The 27,987-nt window shown below is 39.1% G+C and overlaps 4 protein-coding genes across 5 annotated transcripts in view; 2 read left to right on the top strand and 2 right to left on the bottom strand.

Moving 5' to 3' along the window:
• The window catches only part of abca2 (ATP-binding cassette, sub-family A (ABC1), member 2), a 76,129-nt gene extending 66,628 nt beyond the window's left edge, over positions 1-9,501 (bottom strand). Inside the window, exon 1 of the mRNA XM_017451905.3 lies at positions 9,082-9,501. Within this exon, the coding sequence (XP_017307394.2) occupies positions 9,082-9,147 (66 nt within the window). The 5' untranslated portion in view covers positions 9,148-9,501. The remainder of the gene's footprint in view (positions 1-9,081) is intronic.
• A 5,485-nt stretch (positions 9,502-14,986) lies between these two features.
• Positions 14,987-16,930, top strand: LOC108255735 (polyadenylate-binding protein 1A-like). Its single transcript, XM_017451906.3, has one exon. The coding sequence runs from the start codon at positions 15,291-15,293 to the stop codon at positions 16,800-16,802; it is 1,512 nt and encodes a 503-aa protein (XP_017307395.3). The 5' UTR covers positions 14,987-15,290; the 3' UTR covers positions 16,803-16,930.
• A 2,479-nt stretch (positions 16,931-19,409) lies between these two features.
• Positions 19,410-21,321, bottom strand: LOC108255452 (polyadenylate-binding protein 1-like). Its single transcript, XM_017451393.3, has one exon. The coding sequence runs from the start codon at positions 21,049-21,051 to the stop codon at positions 19,540-19,542; it is 1,512 nt and encodes a 503-aa protein (XP_017306882.2). The 5' UTR covers positions 21,052-21,321; the 3' UTR covers positions 19,410-19,539.
• A 2,380-nt stretch (positions 21,322-23,701) lies between these two features.
• limk2 (LIM domain kinase 2) overlaps positions 23,702-27,987 on the top strand; it is a 35,257-nt gene continuing 30,971 nt past the window's right edge. Inside the window, exons 1-2 of one of the 2 annotated variants that reach the window (XM_017451452.2) lie at positions 23,702-23,910; positions 26,297-26,393. In XM_017451452.2, the coding sequence (XP_017306941.1) occupies positions 23,895-23,910; positions 26,297-26,393 (113 nt within the window). In that variant the 5' untranslated portion in view covers positions 23,702-23,894. The remainder of the gene's footprint in view (positions 23,911-26,296; positions 26,394-27,987) is intronic. The other variant, XM_017451453.2, reaches the window with a different exon arrangement.

The following is a 27,987-nucleotide window of genomic DNA, read 5'->3' as shown; positions in this document are numbered from 1 at the left end:
GTTTCCAGTCTGCTGAAACAACACTCCAAAACAGTAAATAAAAATTCTCTTGGATCTGCTGTGTTAATTTTCAGAAATGGAGCCCATCAAATTTGCACTTTTTGGCTGTCATATGTGCCTAATATAAAAAGTCACCCATCTTTGATCATAAGTACACAGGTACCACTGAAACAACACTGCCGGGCTGGAAATACAGTTTCTATCTCACCTGTTGCCATGGCATTCAAAGGGACAAATGAGAATCGGAGCTCTGAGTCACATGACCTTGGGTGACATCATACATAGAGGTTGAAGAGTTTGACCAGGATGGAGATGCATAGACTCTCTTCTATGTGTGTGTGTGTGTGTGTGTGTGTGTGCATCGGTATGTTTAATAGAGTGAATGCCATCTTTCCTATAAGATCACAGCACAAATCACCAAAACGCGCACACACACACGCACACGCACTCACTCAGCCCTTACATTTAGCATGTATAATTCAGAATGCTGACATTCAACACTCTCACAGTCACATTCAGTCTCCCCAGATATCTGCTGTGACTGCATCCTGATCCTGCTCACTCTCGCTCTCTCTCTAGTCTCCATAGATACACAGGCATGGCCCTGCCTCAGCCCGTCATTCAGAGACTGCGAGCTCACACAGGAAGTAGGTCAGTCCGAGCCTGCATTCGGCATAAGGTAATGGCAGACGGAGCAACACAACCCAGCAACATCAGGTCAATGGTTTCCAAATGTCCAGCCATCAGTAAACCCTCTTGTGATGTAAAATCACATAATATGACATGGAGCAGGAAGAAAAATCAGGGCACTGGGTAAGAAAAGCAATAGTTATGACATTTACATTCACCTTTATTCATCTGACACTTTTAATTATTCATAAAAACGACAGGTACTATAAATAGATTTTTGACAGCTGAACTCTTTCACAATATTAAAAGAATATGTAAACGAGGCTTCATCTAATTTAATATGCATCAATTTTCATACTTAATACCGTAAATACACTCATCAGAGAAAAGCTTGTTGGAATATTACTTCTTTATTGTTTAATCAAGAAAATACTATTGTCAGATCCCAGCACAGAGAGTTCTGCTTACTTCTGTTTTTCATTTTTGTTTTCAGTAATGTCTTGTCCGTGTAAACGTAGTCACTGATAGCAGTCATCTAATTGTTGACCTTATTCTGAATAAGACAATACTGTGATTGAGGTGTTTACATGAGTTTAGAATACTCCTTTCATGTTCCCGTTGTACATGTTATAGAACATAGATCGAGTAACAGCACACGTCATTACGTCCCCGCGCCACGCCGTCCGACGTTCCCTCCAGAATTTCACGTATCGACATATAGTTGGTCTTCGTTATGGTCCCGTATACAGTTTTGGGCATTTTGATTTTTAATTTTACGAAAGCTTCAAGTGCGGTTAATTATTTGTCATGCTGTACGTGCAAATAGACGACTGATTGAAGCCGTGGGCTGCGTCTGTAACCGCATACTTACCGTCTATATAGTAGCTGAGATGCATGTATTTCTCCTACTATACAGTAGGCAAGTACGCGGTTTGGGACGCAGCCGTGCTGTCTTGTTTGCCACCGAACGGTTGAGCGCTGCCGTGTGTGTACGAGTCCTGTCACAAAATGCAGTGAAAACTCTCACACGATGTTAATAGTGTGATTAAGGTGTGTACATGTCTGTAATGCATGTCGATTTGTGTTTACTTCGAGTATGAGTTTAATTGGATTAAGGTAATCAAAAATGGCTGTTTACATGCTAGTTTCTTAATCAGAGTATCGTCTTAATCGGGTTAACATTTGATTATTGTTGTCCATGTAAACATACTGATTGGTTTGTTTTCCTAATGTTTGCACCTGTTCTGTATTCAGCCCTATATTGATTATTTATACCTCGTTGTCTCCATTCCTGTTCCTGCTCCACTCCATTCCGAAATCTTGTCGATTGTTTCCGTGACCTACTGAGACTTACTTTCTGTTCCTGTTTTCTACTGCTTTTCCATTGCTTGTACGTTATTGCTTTTGATTTTGGACCTTGCTTCTTTAAAACTGAGCCAGGCTATGAACTTGATTATGATTCATGGATTGTTCTTAATAAAACCCACGCTGAGTTTTTTTTATAAACACTTTTTTATAAACACTGCAAGTTTCAGTATGAAATGTAGCATAAATCCAACACTCATCAACATTCTGAGAGCGTTGTGACAGACAGTTGTATAATTTGTACAATTTCATGAATTCACGTCATCTAGAGATTTTTGGTTCTAAATATATTTTTAAAAATCAGATTTAGAGAAAGACAATATTAGTATGTTTCCACTCTAATTACTGGGGTTTATAAAGGTCTATATGTCATAATGACAGATAACTTGATAACTTATATCACCAAACAAGCGTTTCAGGAATATATGACATGACACGACATGACTGTGCTTGATGGGCACTGCTGAAGCCTTCATCAGAGTTGCTACACTGTAAGTTGTGGCGGTCACATGTGGACAAACACAGTTTAATTCAAATATTACACTGGCACGATGCATCAGGATGCAAAAATGTGAGGATGTGAACCACGGAAATGTGCAATATCAGTAATCTATGAATTATGCATGTAATGGAATTGTACTTTTTGAACACCAGAGGTAACAATCTGTGCATCCCATAGAGTTCAAATACATAGAGAGCACACTGGTCATGTTTCTTTCATGGACAGCCTGCGAGATCATCGTCTGCATGTGAAGTGAACGATATCCCAATAGCTCCGGATTGCAACAACCAGCACGCATTATACATTATAACATGACCACATTAGAACAGTTTAAAAGAACTTTCAAATAAGACCACCTCTGTGCGTCTGTGATCTACGGTGCCTGAGACAGAGGGCATGGAAAACCGGCATTTTAGCCGACTTTGGAGCTCTATTTCTGCTGCAGAAGACATTTTATTTATTCAGTAAAAATTTTGGGGGAGAATTTGCACATTTATTTATGTATTTATGTATTTATTTTTCGGACATGGTGAACCTTAATGGTGTTCAAATTTTCTGAGAATCAAATCGAATTGAATCATGAACACAGTATCGTGAAACGAATCGTGACCGGAGTGTATCGTTACACACCTACATATTACTGCTGAATTTTTACATTGTTTATTTTTGTAGTTCACATGTAGACAGGTTATACGTGATTTATCCAAAAATCTGAAAAGTCACGGACATGCCCAAAATCTCATTTCTACCTGTAGTTCTAGCCTTGCCTTAATAAAGGATTTATCCAAGCAGATGCTTAGGGGCCTGTCCTAGTATTCAAACTCACAACCTTCAGATCGCTATCCCAGCGCCTTAACCTCTAAGTCAACATTGCGGGGGGAAATACTTGATTTGATTGGCCAATTCAGATGTGCCTATGCCTACAAAATGAAGCAAAAAGCAAAGCAGTTGCAGTTTAAATATAGCTCAGTGTCACTGGAGGTGATAAATCACTGTTACATTTACATCCACTTTATGTTGATGCTTACAAAAATAGAAATCCACTCTCTGATTCCCAGTCAGACATCATTTTGTCACATTGCCGCAGTAAAACCTTCAAAACGTTGCCGCTATAAAGATGTCATCGGCAATGCAAATGATAGCACTGCCTGTAGCTTCCTTTACAGGAAATGAACAGGTTAAGAGCTCATTACCTAATGCTACAACCATGGTGTCTTTATGAGACACGAAAGATTAAGAATCAAGTACTATCCAAACATCTAAAGAAGCGTCAAGTGAGGGTTTTATTATTATTTAATGAACGTCAGATATTTTGTGAACAGGTAGAACAGGATATTTTGTGAACAGGTATTTTCTGAAGGGTCAAAAGGTGCTGATTGATTTTCTATAACAGCATCAGAGTGCCGTCTGCAAGGTTTATATTATTAATCAAATTATTAATAATAATAATAATAATAATAATAATAATAATAATAATAATAATAATAATAATTCTATAGTAGTAACTTAAACAGGGACTTGTACAATGGACGCTCCACACAAATTCCTGTGAAAATATGGTGAAGTTTTCTGTGAGGAAACATTTAGTTACCATTTAAGGACGGAGCCTCCAGTTTCAGTACTTTGTAACGCTCAAAGTTAAAGCTGCAACTACGTTTGTAAACACGGGAAAGTCTTCGGGATGGAGGGCTTTTTGGTTTCTTGGCAACATGACGCCTCATTTTTAACACCTCATTAGCTTTGAGGGAAAAAAGGGGTGAGGTTGCTGAGGGAGCGACTATTTATAGATTCTGTAACATATATTCTAACCAGGACTAACATTTCAGGGACAATCCAAAACATTAAACGTAGCATGGATTTAAATTACAGTGTGACTCTTTGTAATTGGTAGAGAGAAATTAGCTTTGGCAAATTGCTGCGGTATAAGAGGAATCAAATATTTCAAGAGTTCCTTTTATTGGAAGTGAATCAACTTCCTAGGTGTTAACAGTAACTCTGCTTCATGTTGGGTCGCATCACACCAGCCCGTCATTGATTACTTTCCTATAGCTCACACCTTATCGTGTTTTATTCCGTTCTTAATACATAACAGTAAGACTTTAGATTTGTAAATCGGATTGTAAATCTAGATCTGTAAATCATCGTGTGAGTGAATATTAGAACTGTATGACTAACGCATCCCATACCATTTGCAAGGAAAAAACCCACTGGCGTGTCCAGGATTTCAGATGTGAGATGGCACCTCCTAAATCACATATAGTTTAAGGTTGTATTTACAGAATATACAATTTGTTCTTTGGTGTGAAAATGAGTGTACACCATGACATTACAGTATTGGCTTCATATATGTTCTAAAGTCTCTAATACTCAAGGGATTTGGAAAAAACAATCCAATTCATTTTTTTTATTTTTTTTGTATAGCGCTTATGACAATGGACACTGTCTCAAAGCAGCTTTACAGAAATATATAAACACAGGATACAGATTTTAAGTGTGTGGACTTATCCCTATTGAGTGAGCCGGTGGTGACGGTGGCAAGGAAAAACTCCCTAAGATGATATGAGGAAGAAACCTTGAGAGGAACCAGACTCAGAAGGGAACCCGTCCTCATCTGGGTAACGACGGATAGTGTAAAAGTAAAGGAAAGTTCATTATGATTTTAATATATGAAGATCCACTGTTCAACACTACAATTATTTAAATCAGTGGTCACCAACCCTGGCCCTGGAGCTCTACCGCCCTGAAGAGTTTATCTCCAACAATAATCGTGTCCACCTGACCATCTAATGATTGCCTTAATAAGTTCTTGATCAACTAAAACAGGTGTGTTAGATTTTGGTTGGAGATGAAACCAGGAAGGTAGATCTCAAGGAAGAGGGTTGGTGACCACTGACTTAAATCAACATGAGCTAGATTGGATTTATTAATCCTGCATGAACTGCACAAGAACAGTGAGGTCTGAGTTGGGATGACAACCATATTCTTCATCATTTTTTTGTGAATTTGGCACGTTTCAAAAGCGACGAAACTTTCTTCCACTCTAACCCTAGGCATTGGTTCATAGCACATCATAATTGCTCCAAATGCTAAGTCTTTATTCAGTATCCGTGTAAAAAAAAAAGAGAGAGAGAGAGAGCACTGAAGTGATGCTGCTACAGCTGTTAAGTTTTGCTGATTTGCCTTTTCCCAAAGCCCATCAATCTACTCCTGAACTCCTGAGCAGGCCTGATTAACCTGGCCCTGTGACGTAGCTGTAGCTAATCTTACAGGGGTGATCCTTTCCTCCAGGGATCCTGGAATACAATCGAATAGGGCCTGGTGTTGCTAAAAATAGCTCGCAGTCAGAACTGTGGCATTCGCTGACTGCGCTGTGAGGTCGCTGGGTAGAGGAAGCTGGGATGCTTGGAGAAAACATGTAAATAAGCGCAATCATAATAGATAACGATAGGACTTTCGAGTTTTTTTCCCCCCCCAGGATGAAACATTCATTCCATCAGCGTGCATGATGAATAGAGTATCAGACTGACGTTTAAAGAAAGTATTCAAGCGTGTGAATGATTCAGCACGTTTCCTCCGATACTGTTTACAACATGATTCACGTCTGCTTTATGATCCTGCTGTGAACATTAAATTTCAATATCAATTTGTGCATCTCGACAGCTCGAATTACAGCCTCATCCTCCTCTGCTGGCACGCTATCAGACTGCTTGATCTTTAGACCGCCAATTCAAGCATCCATCTCGAGTTAGGTGAGAAAAATACAACAAGTTTGGGTGGATAAAACGATTCTTAATTTAAATCAAATGAATGCTGGCGCTTCTAGTCAAAGCATGAGAAATTACTGCTCCATTCGAATGCTGTTCTTTACGTGAAACAGCACTGCATGCTTGCTTTATTACTGGGAACAGTGCAGGCATAATGTAATTGCAAAGTCTTATTTGCTTAGAACGGACAGGCCTTTGTTAAATCATGCTTCCCTCTGGATCTAAATTCAGAGTACAGCCTTTATTTTTTTCCTACAACTTGCAGTTTGTATTTTTATATTGAAGGAGCATGCTTTCATCTGTCTATTATTATCCTTTCATATCCACTCCACCATTACAGTAATCTGTGAGTACTATTCAGCTTCTGCGGTGTACATTTTACTTAGATTGGACTGCAAAATTAATAGTAGCTGGGCAGTGGTAGCTCAGATGTTGGCCGACTGATCGGAAGGTCTTAGTTCAAATCCCAGCACTACTAAGCGTCTACCGCTGGGCCCATGAGCAAGGCCCTTAACCCTCAACTGCTATTACAGTTCTATAAATGACATAAATGTAAGTTGCTCTGGATAAGGGCGTCTGCCAAATGCCATAAATCTAACTATAGTATAAAAGTGACAAAGCAAAATATATGTTCCGGTCCGTTTTTTTTTTTTTTATTCCTTTTTAAATACAACACGAGTAAGATATCAACACCAGAAACCGAATCGATTGTGTCATGTTCACAGCTTCATGAGATGACTGCATGCGGGTTTCGAGTGCAAATTTATGCAAAAGTGACACGGTGTTATGTGTTAAGACACATCATGTCCTGTGCTTAGCTAGATAAGCTGCTGGCAAGCTTGTAGAAGTAGAAGAAGAGGAAGTAGAAGAAGGGTGTGTGTCAATCAGCTCCCTAGGGAGTGAATCAGTATATCGTGGGACACCGATGACTCAATTTCCGGCGACTCAGCAGCAGGCAGGACCGATATCTATCTGACATTCTATGTCGTATAAATTTGTTTACTTAATTACATGCATTTCTGTCATGGTGCTTCGTGCAGGATCGTAGGCTTGCTAGTGGATTTTTAAAAAAAAAAACATTTTAAATCATTAAATACTTAAAAGTCATTAGACTCAAACAAACCGTAAATAGAGAGTCGAATAAAGTTAAAAATCGCTAATACAAGTAAGAGCTACAACAATGATAATAAGCTGCTTACATTCATAGACAAAGTTGGCTGAGCATTTGTCCGCCGTTTTTTTTTCTAACCGAGGGGTTTCGGAGAACATAGTGAGCGCGAATGCTCCCTGGATTTGCGGTGCATTGTGGGATTTTTTGACGCCACGAAGGATTTTGCAATTGAGACAGCCCTTAAAATGGCCGCCTCGCTGATCAGCGCTGTTACAACCCGCTAGCTTTGGGATGGGAAGTTTTTTGGGGGGTTTTTTGCTATATGTTGTGTGCAGGTCCGGACTACCGCCCAGAGTTTCCAGCCTGCCCTAGTCTGCCTTGCTCACGCCTCCCAGGATGACATCACTGAGAGGCGGCCATATCTGAAGAGGAAGAAGATATATTCTATATTCACAATTCTATATTCTGTATTCACAATTCGATATTCTGTATTCACAATTCGATATTCTGTATTCACAATTCACAAGGGAAGTATTTGTATTTTCTTTGTAAATTATTATTTTAGCTTTGGCCCACCCTGAAGTTATGCCTGGTTTGGATCTTTGTAGAGCTGTATGTCTATAACTCTGTGTTTTACAATATACCACAATTTATTTATTTTTGAACAACCTTGTTGTGTTGTTATTCCTGACTCCCTCATTTTTAAAGGTCAAATTCCATTGAATCCCGAGCTGGTTACTCTGTGCGGCCTAACCTAGACTGGGCCGTAACAGCGCCCTGACTACTGAACTAGTGAGCTGAATGAGACACACGCGAAAAAGATGATGACGATACTGCAGATGGTGCCAGTAGGAATGTTTTGGTTCCCTGACAGATCTTTACCACCTGTAGTTTACATTTGATGTTGTCCCTTTGGGTCACATGTCACCTTCCCTGACCCTCCCCACCCACACTGCTGAAAACATCTGTAAAAGTGACTACTATTTCTCAATCGATGTCACTGTGTGTCTTTCAAAACTTCAATAACGACCGACGTCCATCTCTCCAATGATGCTGAAATTGTTACAGAAAAGGACGCCTTTGTGTTTCTGATCTGCACTGAACAGAGATACTCTCTGACAGTTCACATCCAAGCCTACACTTCGCAGCTCTGACATGAACGCTCACGTTCTGCTTTCATGTCCTGACGTGTGATTCCTCGATATGGACTTCGGTTCTTTTACAGGAGCGCACACCAGACTGTTGCTTTCTATCATCAACAACAACTAATACATGAGGATGACCATGTTCGTGTTTGTGGACACATTTAAAAGCAATAAAGCAATGAGTAATGTGCTGGTTCTTACGCATCTCTGAGTCTATGTACTGTATAGGTGATATAGATGCTTCTGTAAAATAGATATTGCAGAAGCATCCTGAGCTCTGGTTCAGTCTCAGCATTACTAGACTACACTATGGGAGTAGCTCCAGTGCAACCTGTTAATGAGTGTGTGTGTGTGTGTGTGTGTGTGTGTGTGTGTGTGTGTGGTGTTTCTTAAAAAAGCAGCAACAGCACACCAACATGCACACACACGCACAAACACACACACACACACACACACACACGTGTCCAATGATCTGTCAAATACACATCAGGTTTTCTCCTGCAGGTTTAGAGAGACGCTCAGGGTCTCAGCCCTTCATCATCATGCAAAAGGATGATCACTCACCGGCCCTCTGCGCTTTAAAGAGACGTTCTTCCACAGAAGCAGATGAAGCTGATGAAGGAAACCCATGTCTAATGCAGTCGGAAAAGGGAATCAGATGAACTGAGCAAGCATCAGAGCGATGACAGCGCGCGCAGCTCCGTTACCACCGGTCCCTCCACTGGCCGATCATCAGTGTCGCTGTAACGGCTGAACCGCTCCGGGGAAATTTCCTGCTTTCTGGTGAATCGCCATGTACAGACAGAAACCAGAGAAACCGAGGCTTCGCGTTCGGCAACACCTAGCGCACAATGCCTGTATTTTCACTTCCGTGTCGCCGAATCAGAGCTGTCTGGACTCACAGCCGCGTTAACTAAACAATCTCAGGTCGAAGCCGACTGATAAAAGCAGCTCGTCGGCGCGCGCGGATGCGTTCAGTGGAACGGGCGGTTCGTGAATTCGTGAATCATTCCGTATGAACGACTCATTCGAATTGAATCAGAGGAATCGATTCGCACGCTGGGATTGCTTTTTGTTGTTGTTGTTTGTTTGTTCGTGTTGTGCTGTTGCTGTTGTTGTTTGCTTTGCTTTGTTTTTATCTGTCACTGTCACGACATATCAAAATATGTATATGTGTGTATATTATAATTGATTTTCTATATATAATTGTGGACTAAAAAGACCTACTGTTTGGCTATATCATGCTATAAACGTACAGTGGGGTCTAAAAGTTCTGTTTTGCATTCTTTTCTAATTTAATACAAGAATTTCCCTTACAAATTATATTGCTGACAACAACTGGAGTGAAAAGTAGACTCTTTGAAATGTTTACATGAATTTCAGAGATTCTGTCTGCTGTTTTTTTTGTTTTTTTCAACATTCAGATGTTTATTGTCATATGTAAAGGAAACAGTGAGTTAGACAGTACAATTCTTAGTCTGTGAGTCTTTCCAGGAACCTCTGACATCATTTAAACAGGACATAAGGAAAACACAAAGGCATAAATTACACATAGTGCAAGAAACAAAAACAAAAATAAACACCAATATGCATACAGGTGCAAGAGAAAGTGTATAAGTGCATTGTAAACTTATGAGATGTTCATGTGCATGAAAAAAGTGTAGCCTGTATGTGCAATTTTTATTTTATTTTATTTTATTTTTTAATTGCTTTAATTCATTTATTTGTTAGTTAGTTTTTGCTTTAATGCACTCGAGCTGGCATGAACTCCACAAGTTTGTGCAAAACCTTATGATCCGTTTTATATCAAATCCATTCAGTAAAAGAGATTAGTTATGCATGAGGAAAATCTGACCTTCTGTATAAAGCAGTTAACATAGTTAATATCATGCATTTGCTTGCATTTAATTAGGGGCCTAGAAACAGTGCCTGTATCTTCAATGTTTAATATATTGAACGTTTGACTTTCTTTGCTTGAATTTTTATTATTATTATTATTATTATTATTATTATTATTATTATTATAGTAAAAACCTGTTTATTTTTTAAATAGAACTAATCACAGCTTTTCATTGTGGTCAAGACTTTTGACTCCACTGTACAGTAGATTCCTACTTGAATCAGGTTGACATTTAGACAAGGTTCTGTGTAAAACTGTGCTACTTGCACATGAGGCTATTTCCGGACCGGAAACATATAGATGGTAAATTAAACAAAACAAAACTCACTTCAGCTGATTCACTGAAAATGTTTCGCTTTCTAAATAAGTAGAGAAAAGCAGCGACTCCAGCAGTAAAGACTGAGCCACCAACTTCCACTCAGAAATACGGTTTTCTGGTTTCCTGTAAACTATAAGCAAGTAAGAGCTGCAGAGATGATATGTAGGGGATCACTTACAGTAGGCAATGCCCATGATTTAAAACAGGAAGATTATAATCTCTTTCTTAGCCATCCTGTGTGTTTTTTGTGGTCCCAAGAATGCACAGTGAAAACAGAAAAACAAAACTTTATCATAATCAGTATCATTAGAGGTGTCTGGTGGTTTGTAATTATATTGCTGATTAGGAGTACTTTTTATGATTTTCATTTTTAAAAAAAAAATCTTTGATCCAATTCACATTGGGATGTAAATCTGAATTCTTTTTTTTTTTCAACTTGGGTTAAGTTGTTGTTTTTGTTGTTTGGGGAGTTTGTAAGAGAGAAATAATTTATGTGAATTTACACCTAAAGCTTAAAAAATCTGAACGTCAAGATGAGTCATACTTTTTTTTTTTTTTTAACCCTAGCATAAATGTATTGTAGCATCATTGACAAATGCACGAGAGTTATTACACACACACACACACACACACACACACACACATATAAATATATATATATATATATATATATATATATATATATATATATATATATATATATATATTTCACGGTCATGGGGAAAACTGGAGCCTATCCCAGGGAGCATCAGGCACAAGGTGGAGTACACCCTGGACAGGGTGCCAATCCATCACAGGGCACACTCACACACACCCACACTCACACACCCATTCATACACTACGGACATTTTGGACATGCCAATCAGCCTACCATGCATGTCTTTGGACTGGGGGAGGAAACCGGAGTACCCGGAGGAAACCCCCGCAGCACGGGGAGAACATGCAAACTCCACACACACAGGGTCACAGGAATCGAATCCCCGACCCTGGAGGTGTGAGGCAACCGTGCTAACCACTAAGTCACCGTGCACCCTATATATATATTTATGAAGGACTGCTCATTTTGCCATGCAAAAGCTTCTGGGTATTTTAGAGAAATTCTTACTCCTCAGTAGAAGGTGTTTACTTTGTGGTAAGAATTTGAATTAAGGAAAGACAGTGCTAACCTTTCAGGATGTGGTTTCCAGTTTGCACAATTTCAGATCAAGCTGCATGTCTGATTTCCTGTTGTTATATACCACAGGTGTTTTACAGAAGAATAATGTATGTGCAAGTAATTTGTGCTTTCCATTTAGAATAAACAGGGACAGTGTGTCCAGATATGGCGAGACTATTACTGGATAGGATTGCCTGGGCCAGATGTTACATGGATATTGAGGGAGATTTTTAGAGGGCTGAAACCTAATCTGAGGGATTGCAGGACAACTATAGTGAGCGAGTTATATAGTTGAAGCTTTCAGGCAGTGTGTGTAATGAAGAGCCAATTTGACCTTTATCCAAAGTAAATCTAATCAAAGGATAGAGATGTTAACGAACAATGACAATTTGACAACTTGACACGTTACTAGATTTAGCAAATAATATATAGCGTAACAGTCAACACGGCACAGTCCAGGCCAATAGTTCTCAAATCCTTTTGTCTTTATATTATGAGTAGAATCTGGTGTATTAGAAATGGCAGTAGATCTCTAAGATTATAGCTAAAATGCCTCAATATAAATAAATAGATAGATATTCGTGGCAATATGCTACACATACATTTACGTAGTTATGTGAAAATGGTAACTACCAAACTTGAATTAAGCATTAGGTACATAGTGCTCAACATCAGTGTAAATTGTAGACTTGTGGAAAAATTTGAATGATTTAATGATACTAAATAGACATTAACGCCACAGCAGGCTAAAATGATATTGGAGAAACAGTTGAGATAAGTATGACTGAGTTAGCATGGTCCTTGTCATTATTTTGTAATTACAATATTATCACACATTGTTTGCTGTTCTTATCTTTATTGCATTGTCCTTATCGTTCTGTTGGGATTTTATTCTCAGTTTAATGCATGTGCATGTATATTTTTATGTTGATTTACCTCATTGCCCCACTGATAGCTATAAAGGGCTGTCTGTTCTGTTTTTTTCCTTTCACTATTTTTCTGTCTTCAGTACGCCATCTAGTGGCTCACTTCAGTAATCCATCTACTCATCAGTCCCCTCTTTAGCATTTCTATTATTCGTGACTGTGAATTGTACAGGTTTTGAGAATACCACATCATGCAGTACTGCTCGCTGTGCCAGTGATGTCTACAGTGTTGGTGAGCTGATGTTAAGCAAAAGTAATCCACAATAAAAACTTGTTCAATTTTGAAGTGTGTTATCATGCTCTGTGTTTTATTTTGTCTCGAGACTATCAAGCCTCCGCAAATCATGACTGGGTTATGTCTGACTTATGATTGAAAACCTATTCCAACCTGTAAATTTCTCTATTCATGTCACTTTTACCACCACTGCTGAGCATTAAGTAAGGAATAAACCGTGATTATTGTAATGTGCTGTTACATTCAAAGATCCCAAATCAGTCAACCACCCTGAAGGTTTTCTTTCCTATTTACCCATAAAAGCATGTCCCAGTGTTTTATTACTCTTATACCACAGCGATTTGTCAACATTTGCAATCGATTTGTAATGTATTAATGAATGCCACATGTTTTGTTTTGTTTTGAAGGTTTTAAAAAAAAACATTTATGGTTACATTTAATGTTGTGGAAGACAAGTTAGTTCCTGTTATCATTATATAGCAGTTATGGTTCCTCAACAGCCTCTCTTTTTTCTGCTCACTTCCAGTTTATAAGACAAAAGAATGTACTGATTCAAAGCATAAGTCAGGAGGAAAGTCTGTTTCTTCTTCCTAAGTCAGTTTGTATTTCTACTTTTATTTTTAAATAATTTATAAAGAGGCAGAAAGTGTTGAGATTGCTAAAGGCATGTTTTATCCATATCTGTATTATTTCTTGGTGTAAATATAGTAAGACATAAAGCACATTTGGTTAACTACCTCCATGTGTCTACAGATTTTCTTAATTATTTTCATGCAACCCTGTGATGGATTGGCACCCTGTCCAGGGTGTACCCCGCCTTGTGCCTCATGCTCCCTGGGATAGGCTCCAGGTTTTCCCGCAACCCTGAAAAGGAAAAGCGGTATAGAAGATGGGTGGATGGATTTTCATGCAACTAATGTTAGAGCCCTGTATTTCAGGTTGTGTGCAGTGTCACTGAAGAAAGAAAGAAAGAAAGAAAGAAAGAAAGAAAGAAAGAAAGAAAGAAAGAAAGAAAGAAAGAAATGGTGTTTGTTGAATAAATATAGTCCAAATATTTCCCCATATAATTAAAAACAAATTAAGCAAATAAAAAACAAATGTTTAATTGTCTCAAATCTCTGATTATAGCATCATGTTAAATACAGAAAATTCTTTGGCACAATTAGCTGCCAGGTGTCTGCTATTTTCTTATATTGAGGCAAAACTTTACTAGAGTTAGTAAAAGAAAGTAGAGTTCTAAATCAAAGTTTCTGATATTTTCTGATATTTGTATCGTACGGTGGCCGTGAAGTGCAAAACACACAAGCAAATCAGAAAACACATTAGCAAATCAGAAAACACATTAGCAAATCAGAAAACACATCAGCAAATCAGAAAAAAACGGAAAAGGGAGGTACATTTTGTGAATGGATTACTTACCGCTGATTGGACGACACATCTGTCAATCAAGGCACACAGGAAGTACAACAGGCTGCAGCGCTGCGTTAGTGCTGGAAAGTCCGTTCGTGTGTATACGTCTTAGTATGTTTTGTCCGTACTTCGGTTTAAAATGTGGCGTTCTGCCCAGTTTCTGCAGTTCATGTGGAAAAAATCTCAAAGTTTTAAAAATAGACACGACAGAAACCGAGTACAACCCTATCACGTCTAATATTGTATAATGTATATACAGAAGATATTGTTTTAGTGTTTTGTGAATTGTATTTGCATGTTGTATTTGTGAAGTGACCTTGGGTGTCGTAAAAGGCGCTTTTTAAAAATAAATTTTTTTTAAATTATTATTATTATTATTATTATTATTATTATTATTATTATTATTATTATTATATCTGTCAAAACACTTTATATCCCCAGAATGTAGAAGTCACTGAAAGCATTTTATTGGGATTAACTGCAGCTTGTCCTGTTTTGTGTACCGACAGGATTCAATGCAGCGTTTCTATAAAGAAATTTAAAGCTATTTTGAATCTAAACAAATGTTTTGGAGTGAGTTTGAACTTTAGTGACCTTTACTATGATCCTTGAGACTCAGCTGGTCAGGGTCACCAGCGCCATGGTTACAGAATTCAGAATTCGGAATTCCGAACCGCATCACAGTATGACTCATCATCTGTTCCTGCACAAGAGAAATCTGTTCAGATCTTCGATAACCAGCGACACAGCGACTAGCAGCAGATAGCAGCAGTTACCAGCGATCAGTATTTCTCTTGTACTCCTGGACATTACCATCTGAAGTAGAATGAGCCACAAAATGACGGCCGCACTGTATGTGGGTGGTCTGCACCCCGAGGTGACGGAAGAAATGCTTGCGAGGACGTTCAGCCACGCAGGCCGCATTCACTCCATCCGGATCTGCAGGGACTGGAAGACCCGCTCCTCACGCGGCTACGCTTTTGTCAACTTTCAGCAGCGGGCCGACGCTGAGCGAGCAATAGAAATGTTTCATTCTGAGCTCCTTATGGGACGGCCGATGTGCGTCCAGTGGTCTCAGAGGGATTCATCCCTGAGGAACTCCAGCATTGGAAAACTGTTCATCAAGAACCTGGACGAGTCGATTGACACCTTGGCCCTTTTAGACACCTTCTCGGCCTTTGGGAAGGTCCTGTCTTGCAAGGTTGTAGGTGACGAGAACGGGTCGAAAGGATACGGCTACGTCCATTTTGAGTCTGCAGAGGCAGCGGATTTTGCGATGAACAGGCTCAACGGCAAACTGTTGAACGACCGTAAAGTCTCCATTGAGCACTTTAAGTCCCGTGAGGAGCGCGAGGCTCAGGCGGGCCGCTGGGGCAGGAAGCCGGTGTACGTGGGTGTGGCCCAGCAGAAAGAGGAATGTCAGGTCTACCCTGCCCATCAGAACAGGCAGAGGATGGCGAGCATGCAGGCTCAGAACCTGGCTGTGTCTTACACCCCCTGCCAGAAGGTCGAGCCCCACACGGATCTGCTCTGGACTGCCCAGACCATCCAGTCACAACATGTCCAGAATATACCCGATGTGATTCAACCTGCACCGGTGCATCAGCAGACCGGTAGCACCATCACATCAACTAGTCAGGCACCATGTATGAACGAAGAGTGTATAACCATCATTACACCAACAACTGATGGTACTGTTCCAGTGGCAGACACAGTGCCAGCTGTAGAGACAGTTCCACCTGTAGATAGTGTCCCAGCTGTAGACACTCTTCCAGGTGCAGACACTCTTCCCTCTCTGGAAAGTGTCCCCCTTGTAGAGACAGTTCCACCTGTAGATAGTGTCTCGGATCTAGGTTCAACTGCAGATGAGGTTCCAGCTCCACCTCAAGCTCCAGATGCAGCTGAAATGCCTTCTACATCCATCAGTGAAGTGCAGCAGCACAAGGACACAACGGATGTAGCCACATATCCACCAGCTGGGAAGCGTCTGACTATCTACATGTTGGAGTCATCTCGTTTAGACGACCAGATGCAGATGGCGCACGATCACCTGTTACCTCTGATCGAGGAAATCCACCCGACTCAGGCTAACAAGATCACCTGGATGCTTTTGCAGGATGCGAACAATTTTGAGGTCATAGACATGATTGCATATCCTGAGCTCCTGCGTACCAAGGTGGATGAAATGGACGCACTCCTGAAGGCCAGGGAAGCTGGATACAAGCCGGAAACCCTGAAGATGTCATTAAACAACAACAACAACAAGAAGAAGAACAACAAGAAGAGAAAGAATAAATACATTACAATAAACCACTGCAACCAATATTGTACATATTAAAAAAAACATTTTTTCCCCACAATTTTCACCAATAAAAACCTGCTTAAAAGGTGTTTGTTTCAACAGTGTATGTTTGTTTGGCATCCCCTTGCTCCCTACTCAAATCCAGCCCTGGATTTGCTTCGCTGTCACAATAATACTAGAACTTAAATGCGGAATTATTCCTAGGTTACAGTATAGAAATGCCTCAAGAATGACAATAACGTAATGTGCTACTGCTTAATACATAACTCAAGCAGAAAGTTATTACAACGAGACTAGACTGTACTTGTCAAAATAAAACAACAGTAGGTTTGACATTTCAATATCATTAAGTTAAGAGCAATCAAAACCGCATAGAATTTTTCTATTGGTTTACAGAAATCATCCACACAGCAATTCATTTTATGAATTGTTTGGATTTAATATTTGTATTTATGTATTCTAAAAATAGACACACAAAAATTATACACATCACAGAAATAATATAGCTTCCGGAATAAAATATTTCATGAAACGACAATCGAGCAACCACGTGCAGCTCTATAGTGTTTCATATATAGTTCTTTTTAAATGAGCAGTACTCAGCCCTGTTAAAATGGCCTCAATGATTTTGATGCTGGACTCAAAAGGGGACTCTTTGTGGACCTTTTGATATTGACGAGATCTCAGACCACTTGTAGTTCACACTGCAACTCCGTCATGCAAAATGTCTGTTTTACTTTGGGCTGTGGATGAAAATTAGAGACAAAAAACTGAAATGAAATGAAATACCAGGAGTAGCTGGGAACAGATGATGTTGATGTTGAACAATCAAAGTGAACTCTCTTGCTTCTCTCTATTTTTCATCCCAAATACATGCACACACCACATATATTACAATAGTAATGTACAGTAACTACTGTTTGTATCACTGACAGATTACTATTATTACTGCTGCCTAACTACTTAACTATATAGTATAATTGCTAGTGCCACAGTGCCTCTGTTAGCCTCTCTGTCATGTTGATACCTAACACTGCTGACTTTGTTGGGACCACACGGAAAGCCAATTAAGTTCTTTATTCATAAAACAAAATGTCAAGCAGACTGAGAGAGCTTTTTTTTTTTTTTTTTTCGCAATGCACAAATAACCTGAATTACAAAATGAACCATAAACAAGGTGTGTAGGGTTTTTAATTATGGGTCGTTCTAGAGAGGTCTGAGTTTGTTTATTGTGTTCAGAACTGCACAAAATAGCATTCGTCATCATCTGAGTCATCAACACGAGACCACTTGGAATACTGAAATGGACCAAGTGTGAAAACGCCCTTAGATAATAATCATTTTGGTTCTGCTTTAGTGGTTTAGTTGAATTTATTACCCATCAAAGATTCCTGTAAAGACTCAGATCTTAAAAAATATATACCAAAAAGGTATATTTTTTAATTTGATACTCTCAAGGTTAAATTTTAAAGGTCAAAATATAGATTTTATACTATTAAGGTACTTCTTTACCATAAAAGTATGCAATAACACACTTGTATTTAACACATGTTCAAAATGTGCTGCTAGAATTTGAAATGAATATATTTTAAGCCTATTTTAATGAAGTATAGAAATTTAATAGTATATTTTCAACATACTTTTACAGGTTTTAGTATATTTTAATATCTTTAAGTGTATTTTCTGTATTTTTGTTGCTAAAGTCAAAGTACATAGATTCTTTTATTTCTCATCATCTCCGACTGCTTACCTGCTCTATGTGAGCGCTCCCATTCACATGTCAAGTTGCTGAGCTGGTTATTTCACTGCTTATTGTGGTGATATTGTATGCATTTTTTTTTTTTTGAGTATTTCAACTTTGAATATGGCGCGACAAGAAAACATATATCGTGTTTCACTGTGTAGCCCATTTCAGAAGATCTGAGTCTTTACAGGAATCTATGATGGGTAATAAATTCAACTAAACCACTAAAGCAGAACCAAAATGATTATTATCTAAGGGCGTTTTCACACTTGGTCCATTTCAGTATTCCAAGTGGTCTCAGGTTGATGACTCAGATGATGACGAATGCTATTTTGTGCAATTCTGAACACAATAAACAAACTCAGACCTCTCTAGAACGACCCAATATCAATTTCAAAAGGTCCACAAAGAGTCCCCTTTTGAGTCCAGCATCAAAATCATTGAGGCCATTTTAACAGGGCTGAGTACTGCTTATTTAAAAAGAACTATATATGAAACACTATAGAGCTGCACGTGGTTGCTTGATTGTCGTTTCATGAAATATTTTATTCCGGAAGCTATATTATTTCTGTGATGTGTATAATTTTTGTGTGACTATTTTTAGAATACATAAATACAAATATTAAATCCAAACAATACATAAAATGAATTGCTGTGTGGATGATTTCTGTAAACCAAAAGAAAAATTCTATGCGGTTTTGATTGCTCTTAACTTAATGATATTGAAATGTCAAACCTACTGTTGTTTTATTTTGACAAGTACAGTCTAGTCTCGTTGTAATAACTTTCTGCTTGAGTTATGTATTAAGCAGTAGCACATTACGTTATTGTCATTCTTGAGGCATTTCTATACTGTAACCTAGGAATAATTCCGCATTTAAGTTCTAGTATTATTGTGACAGAAAAGCAAATCCAGGGCTGGATTTGAGTAGGGAGCAAGGGGATGCCAAACAAACATACACTGTTGAAACAAACACCTTTTAAGCAGGTTTTTATTGGTGAAAATTGTGGGGAAAAAAATGTTTTTTTTTAATATGTACAATATTGGTTGCAGTGGTTTATTGTAATGTATTTATTCTTTCTCTTCTTGTTGTTCTTCTTCTTGTTGTTGTTGTTGTTTAATGACATCTTCAGGGTTTCCGGCTTGTATCCAGCTTCCCTGGCCTTCAGGAGTGCGTCCATTTCATCCACCTTGGTACGCAGGAGCTCAGGATATGCAATCATGTCTATGACCTCAAAATTGTTCGCATCCTGCAAAAGCATCCAGGTGATCTTGTTAGCCTGAGTCGGGTGGATTTCCTCGATCAGAGGTAACAGGTGATCGTGCGCCATCTGCATCTGGTCGTCTAAACGAGATGACTCCAACATGTAGATAGTCAGACGCTTCCCAGCTGGTGGATATGTGGCTACATCCGTTGTGTCCTTGTACTGCTGCACTTCACTGATGGATGTAGAAGGCATTTCAGCTGCATCTGGAGCTTGAGGTGGAGCTGGAACCTCATCTGCAGTTGAACCTAGATCCGAGACACTATCTACAGGTGGAACTGTCTCTACAAGGGGGACACTTTCCAGAGACGGAAGAGTGTCTGCACCTGGAAGAGTGTCTACAGCTGGGACACTATCTACAGGTGGAACTGTCTCTACAGCTGGCACTGTGTCTGCCACTGGAACAGTACCATCAGTTGTTGGTGTAATGATGGTTATACACTCTTCGTTCAAACATGGTGCCTGACTAGTTGATGTGATGGTGCCACCGGTCTGCTGATGCACCGGTGCAGGTTGAATCACATCGGGTATATTCTGGACATGTTGTGACTGGATGGTCTGGGCAGTCCAGAGCAGATCCGTGTGGGGCTCGACCTTCTGGCAGGGGGTGTAAGACACAGCCAGGTTCTGAGCCTGCATGCTCGCCATCCTCTGCCTGTTCTGATGGGCAGGGTAAACCTGACATTCCTCTTTCTGCTGGGCCACACCCACGTACACCGGCTTCCTGCCCCAGCGGCCCGCCTGAGTCTCGCGCTCCTCACGGGACTTAAAGTGCTCAATGGAGACTTTACGGTCGTTCAACAGTTTTCCGTTGAGCCTGTTCATCGCAAAATCCGCTGCCTCTGCAGACTCAAAATGGACGTAGCCGTAGCCTTTCGACCCGTTCTCGTCACCTACAACCTTGCAAGACAGGACCTTCCCAAAGGCCGAGAAGGTGTCTAAAAGGGCCAAGGTGTCAATCGACTCGTCCAGGTTCTTGATGAACAGTTTTCCAATGCTGGAGTTCCTCAGGGATGAATCCCTCTGAGACCACTGGACGCACATCGGCCGTCCCATAAGGAGCTCAGAATGAAACATTTCTATTGCTCGCTCAGCGTCGGCCCGCTGCTGAAAGTTGACAAAAGCGTAGCCGCGTGAGGAGCGGGTCTTCCAGTCCCTGCAGATCCGGATGGAGTGAATGCGGCCTGCGTGGCTGAACGTCCTCGCAAGCATTTCTTCCGTCACCTCGGGGTGCAGACCACCCACATACAGTGCGGCCGTCATTTTGTGGCTCATTCTACTTCAGATGGTAATGTCCAGGAGTACAAGAGAAATACTGATCGCTGGTAACTGCTGCTATCTGCTGCTAGTCGCTGTGTCGCTGGTTATCGAAGATCTGAACAGATTTCTCTTGTGCAGGAACAGATGATGAGTCATACTGTGATGCGGTTCGGAATTCCGAATTCTGAATTCTGTAACCATGGCGCTGGTGACCCTGACCAGCTGAGTCTCAAGGATCATAGTAAAGGTCACTAAAGTTCAAACTCACTCCAAAACATTTGTTTACATTCAAAATAGCTTTAAATTTCTTTATAGAAAAACTGCATTGAATCCTGTCGGTACACAAAACAGGACAAGCTGCAGTTAATCCCAATAAAATGCTTTCAGTGACTTCTACATTCTGGGGATATAAAGTCTTTCGACAGATATAATAATAATAATAATAATAATAATAATAATAATAATAATAATAATAATAATAATAATAATAACAACAATAATTTTATTTTTTAAGAGCACCTTTTACGACACCCAAGGTCACTTCACAAATACAACATGCAAATACAATTCACAAAACACTAAAACACAATATTTTCTGTATATACATTATACAATATTTATACATAAACCACTAAATCACATATTATAGTTAAGTATTATGTAACTATGTCACAGAGAATATGGAAGCCTGAAGAGATGAGTATAATAAAGGACAACCCTCTGAGACTCCAAAAGACCCTGCTGTTCATTTTCTCAGAAAGTGTTAAATGTTATGCTTAATTCATTTTATGTTAGTCCAGACCTATGTTAGTAATCTCCAGAGATTTGATCTAAAAGCAGACATTCACACTCAGAGAGACTCAAAGGTTTATTTTATCTCATTTTCTAGGTTGTGAAAAATAGTTGGCAGCAGAAAGTGATTTAAAAGTGAAAAAAAAAAAAAAAAAAAAAAAAAAATCCTAAGAGCTGTGCAGGTCAGTTTCTGGTGGTTTTGGTCAGCTCTTAAATCAATGCTTGTTTTATAGCTAACTAAGTTAGCCTGTTTTCTTTGCTAACGCTGGGTTCAAGTAGCTAACATAACTTGGTAGCTAATGGTAAATATTGCATAGTTATAGGATATCTTCAGTACTGTACTGAAGAAGACATCCTTTAAAAAAATAATAATAATATTGTACAAATTGTATTAGAGATGTTTATTTTATACCTTATTATCATTATTGAGTCAATTTATATTTCCAAACATTACTTTTCCAACAACAACAAAAATTATGTTACAGAAAAATCTTTGTATATCAGTAAAGAAAGCAACATATAACTGATAACATATTATGTAATCAGTTGAAAAAAACTGCAAAAAAGAAGAAAATATGACAGTTAAAGTATCCAGAAGAACTGTGGCTGGTTCTGCAAGATTCTCAGTAAATCTTACCGGCTAATTTCCTTATAAAACTGCACAAAATGTACCTGAGACTACTAATTGTTGTTGTTGTTGTTGTTGTTGCTGTTGTTGTTGTTGTTATTTAAATTTTAAAGTTCTCACACCAAATATTGACTTTGTGTAATTTATTACTGTGTACTGGCCTCTTTAGTATTTTTTAAAAATAGAAACGCTACATTTCATTATTTATGGACTCATTCAATATTCAAGATTCAAGAGTTTATTGTCATAAGTACAGAAAACAGTTTGTTACACGGTACAATTAAATTGTTCTCTGCGAATCCTCCCAGCAACCTCTGACATAAGGAAAACACAAAAACAGAAATTATGAGAAGTGCACAAAAAAAAACATGTTAAAGATAAAGTGTATATGTGCATTGTAAACATGAGACTTCCATCCATTTTCTATCCCACTTATCCTTTTCAGGGTCACGGGGGAACCTGGAGCCTATCCCAGGGAGCATGGGACACAAGGCGGGGTACACCCTGGACAGGGCGCCAATCCATCACAGGGCACAATCACATACACACTCACACACCCATTCATACACTACGGACACTTTGGACACGCCAATCAGCCTACCATGCGTGTCTTTGGACTGGGGGAGGAAACCAGAGTACCCAGTGGAAACCCCCGCAGCAACGGGAGAACATGCAAACTCCACACACACACACAGGGTCACGGTGGGAATCGAACCCCCGACCCTGGAAGTGTGAGGCGAACGTGCTAACACCATACTCACAGTGAAACATGGTGGTGGAAATATCATGCTTTGGGGCTGCTGTCCTGATAACTACTTTTGAACATGACACTGAATGCGATTGGTTCCTTCTGAACACAGCCACATCCCCAGTTATAAAAGGGTGTACGCATTTACGCAACAAGGTTATTGTAATTTCTTTCATTTTTTATTCCCCCTTTAAAATTTTTCTCACTTAATTTTTATATGTTGTAATTTCACACTAAGGGTGGAAAAAGCTCTGACATCTTGGTTTTTATTTTCATCACAAAACCTTGCCATTTGAAGGGGTGGGGGGTGTTAGACTTTTTATAGCCACTGTAAATGTCTTGATTCACAGATCTATCCCAGATCTTAAAGTAAGCTGTTCTACACTGAGATAAGCACTAGATGGAGCAGTGTGATCTCAGCTCTCAGCTCTCGGGTCAATTTCTCCTGTTTCAGGTGTTGCTGTTTGATCCCTTCCGGTCTCCGTACAGGAATTTCAGCTCTATGACGTCACCAGCTCGCCGAGCAGGCAACTTGAAAGCCAGTCGTGGTTGATGGAGCGTTGATTTAATCTCGGTGACTCGGGATTTCTCGCTTTTGAGTGTGTCTGCAGCTTCAGAGATGTGCGCTGAGAATATTCCTCGTGTCGGGAACAGCATGTGAGCTCCTGTTTGAAGGCAACCACCGAGTAAATGGACGAACAAGAAGGTAAAACGCAGAAAACGACCCTAATCGAGGAGGCGCGCGCGCGTGCGTGTTTACAAACCGCAGTGTATTTGATGCCTTAAAGTAGCTGTGTGTTTATTATTGCTGCTCAGACTGATGTACATAAATGTACCCGGGATGTTTTAAATAGCTGTTTAGACAACATATTTTGTTGTATAGCGTGGATGCGATTCAAAACAGACTCGGACGATATGACGACAGAATTAAGATCCGGTTATGATATGATTATTACGTCACTACTCGTGTTTGCATATTTATGTCTATTAGGTGTATATTATTCATTCTTAAAGTTGCCATTCATAATTCTTTTTCAGCAACGCTTTATTAATCCAAACTAGCCTTTCTTTTCCTTTAGCCTGTGCTCTGAGAAAAAGGCCACCTAGAGGGTACTGTGCCTACAAGGTCAAGCATACACCTTTTCTACCTTTTTAGTTTGTATCGTTTGTCTACAAAGGTGCATGTCAGCTTTTACGTTATTTCACTTAAAAGGTAATAACGGTTAATCTGTCTACCTGAAAATCTTCTAAGAGAAGGATACATGTTATAGGTACAAATTGGACCTGTAGGTGCGGGCGATATGATAAAGTATCATATCACGATACTCTTGCGTTATAAGATGTGTATCATGTTGATGTGCTACCAGTTTGCCAGCAGAATAGTAGTTGCTAAGAAAAAATCCATGTAATCTAATGTATACAAAAATGACAACTGAATAGGAGAAAATTCTATTAATAATTGAAAGAATTTATATATATATTTTTTTTTACTAATTCTTTACATCGGATCAGCCGCTTCCAGTCAGAGTTTGTACCTACTACTGAATACATGTTGGAAAAACATACCTGTGATATCACAGAAAACTATATCGTGATCATGATATTGATTATGTTGTCATATTGCCCAGCCCTCTCGATAAAGATAGACTTTAGTAACCTTTTTCTGAGAGAGTATGTGTATGTGCTTGTACATGGTGTATAGACGATACACTGTGACTTCTGTTGGACTCTTATACATTGCAAGGAAATGGTCTTTCAAAACATAGGACAAGGCAGGAAATGCAAGTGAATGGAAATAGGTGCTTTAGTGGAGATGTGCCTTTTTTCTTTCTTTCTTTTTTTCCTCCCAGTTGCCTAAAAATAACTTGGGACACTAACCAGAACCAGATTTCATTCTACCTCACTTCATCATCCAGTATCGGCACAGGATCAACTTCTATAGATGGAAAAGTAGATGAGTGATGTGTAGATGAGTTTTGTTATATCCACCTGAATTTCCAGTGCATTTGTTGTAAATATGTGATGTTATAGTACAAGGCATTTGTTATTGTGTATAGACACAAATAGATGTACGTAATGTGAAATTCAGTGCAGTAAATATGTTCTGATCATCTGTGATTCTGTATTAATGAGACCAAACCCCAAAATCTGACAGAAATAAAAGTAGTCATGTTATAAATTTGAATGTAGGGGAATGTAGAAAAAGTGCTGGCTCAATGGTTACGGCTTTGGGTGACTGACTGGAAGGTTATGAGTTCAAAACCCAGCACTGCCGGTGTTGCATTCTCGACCGTTCAGTTGTATTCTGTCTCTGTTGTAACTAGAGCTGCAACAACTAATCGATAAAATCGATAATTATCGATTATGAAAATCCTTGTCTACGAATCTCATTATCGATTAGTCGGTCTGTGCATGGCACCGAGTGCGTTTACTCATTATGTTATGTCTGTTCTGAAATCACACTTCGGAGAGTAAATACTAAAGTCACGTCCCAAATGACGTACTTTACACTTACACTATGCACAGTGTGGATTTTAGAAAGGTAATATCGTGTATAAGCCACTTCCTAGTCGATGGCGCATGATGTCATACGCACGTAATGTGACGCCGCTAGCTTTAACAGATACGCAGAGTCACCGACAATAACTTTCTTCAGTTTACTGTTTGTCAACGTTACCTTTTATAAAAAGTCATGCATAAATACTATTATATAATATAAACTTTTATATTAGTTTACTTATATATACACAAGTATTTATGGATTATTTTTATGGATTATTTTTATGGATATTCTGGTGTGTGTGTGTGTATTGGGTTCTTTTCAGTCTTATATATTTGGACAAACAGTTGTGTAAAGTTTTAGTCTGAAGTTTATATTTGTAACTCTCAGTTTGTGGATTTGATTTAAAAAGTTCGCCCCCACCATCCGATTAATCAAAAAAAATCATCGGGAAACTAATCGATTATGAAAATAATCATTAGGTGCAGCAGTAGTTGTAAGTCACTTTGGATAAACGTTTCAGTAACGTGAGTAAATGTTATGAATAGGTTAATATTAACTGTTTGTTTACCAATCTCCTCATGTACCCCAGACCCGAGCGACAGCGTGTGCGCTGGATGCAGAGGCAGGATTCAGGATGCCTTTCATGTCAAGCTGCACAAAGACTTCTGGCACAACGCTTGTTTTCGGTAAGTCTTTATCCTAGCCGGACTTGGACAAGGCAAATATATCATGATATGGATACATTGGGCCATTTTCTTTATATGCATGTCTTTTGTATTTTGAGGAAAGTTGTCTCAGGGATTGTTCACTAACTGACATACACATACTCTTTAACTCTGACCACATGTGTAAAAGCCATAGATTAGCTGGAATGTGAGGTATTCCCCCAAAAAAGAAATACCAAAGGAGCTTATTTACTTTTGGTGCACTTAAGCGTGACCCAAATATTGATCTGGAAATGGAAAAAATGATCGCAATACCAAGCGATACAGTGGAGTCCGCCAAGTTGGCAGTCGTAAACTTCTAGCCAGTTGAGGCAGGGAGAAATGTGACTTTATTTCCATTTCATGCTAATTTCATTGCCAGCAAAGAAGCCGAGGCTAAGCTGTTTTGCTGCATTTTTGCATTCAGGTTCTGAGGGAGCGTCAGTCTGGTTAAGATTGGGAGTAACCAGGGCCTGGAACCTTCTTTCAGTCAAGTATTATGGCTAAATTCTTCCTCAAATAGTTGGCGCTGTGTGTGTGTGTGTGTGTGTGTGTGTGTGTGTGTGTGTGTGTCTAGGAATACAGATTTTATTTACTATTCAGATTTCAGGATCGTTATTTAATGTGTACGTTGAGAATTTGGCGATGTATTGGCACCATTGAGCTTTTATTCCTGAACTTTCCACACACACAACACATTTTTCTTAAACTTGGCTGCTTGTTTTTGAGTTTGAAAGATTTGGATGAAACCCATTCAATTCAATTAATTAGTCAAATATGCTAAGAACTATAAGAACTCAATGATACTGAATAATGAATAGAACTCTGATAATGGTGTTAGGACTTTCACCCGTGTAAGAGCATTTTTAAAAATCACAGACCCCCTGCTTATGCTTGATATTATGCTTGATATATGATTATGCCTGAAGTTCTTACCGTCTATTCGTCACTCTATTCTTGTTTTTCCTTTTTCTTCCTGTTTGCAGGTTTAATCATTTATAGGATTACGTGGTTTTTTGGTTGTTTTTTTTGTTTGTTTTTTTAGCACATTGTTGTGAGTGATTAGGGTCAAAGTCTCCTCTAAAGTTAAAATATACTGGAGAATTGCAGGGAAGTAGCCAGATGAAGGATAAGGAATGATGGGTCGTCAAATCTACTACACTTTTTGGTTAAAAAAAAAGAAAGAGAAAAAAAAAGGCCGGCCAAAGTACAAGAGTGTGGTGTGTTTTGTGCATATGGTCATGACTAATCCGTTTCAGATAATCTACACCTCATTGTATTTGGTAGAACTATAAAAGTTAAAGAGGCACAGACACATTTTGTGCGTTTGAAGCAAACGACATAATTGTAGTCACATGCATGATGCAGGATTATACTGCGAAGTAAATGATTCTGTTTATGTTCTCCCTACAGTTGTTTAAATTAGTCAAAATCCAGCGTCGGCGTCTTTAATCCTGGCGTGGTTGTTGGTGCCAGATGGGCTGGTTTGAGTATTTCAGAAACTGCTGAACTCCTGAGATTTTCACTTGCAACAGTATTTTAAAGTTTACACAGAATGGTGTGAAAAACAAAAAAA

The sequence above is a fragment of the Ictalurus punctatus genome, chromosome 22, assembly GCF_001660625.3.
Source record: "Ictalurus punctatus breed USDA103 chromosome 22, Coco_2.0, whole genome shotgun sequence".
In the NCBI taxonomy this organism is placed as follows: domain Eukaryota; kingdom Metazoa; phylum Chordata; class Actinopteri; order Siluriformes; family Ictaluridae; genus Ictalurus; species Ictalurus punctatus.
This window is presented reverse-complemented; position numbering and strand designations above follow the sequence as displayed.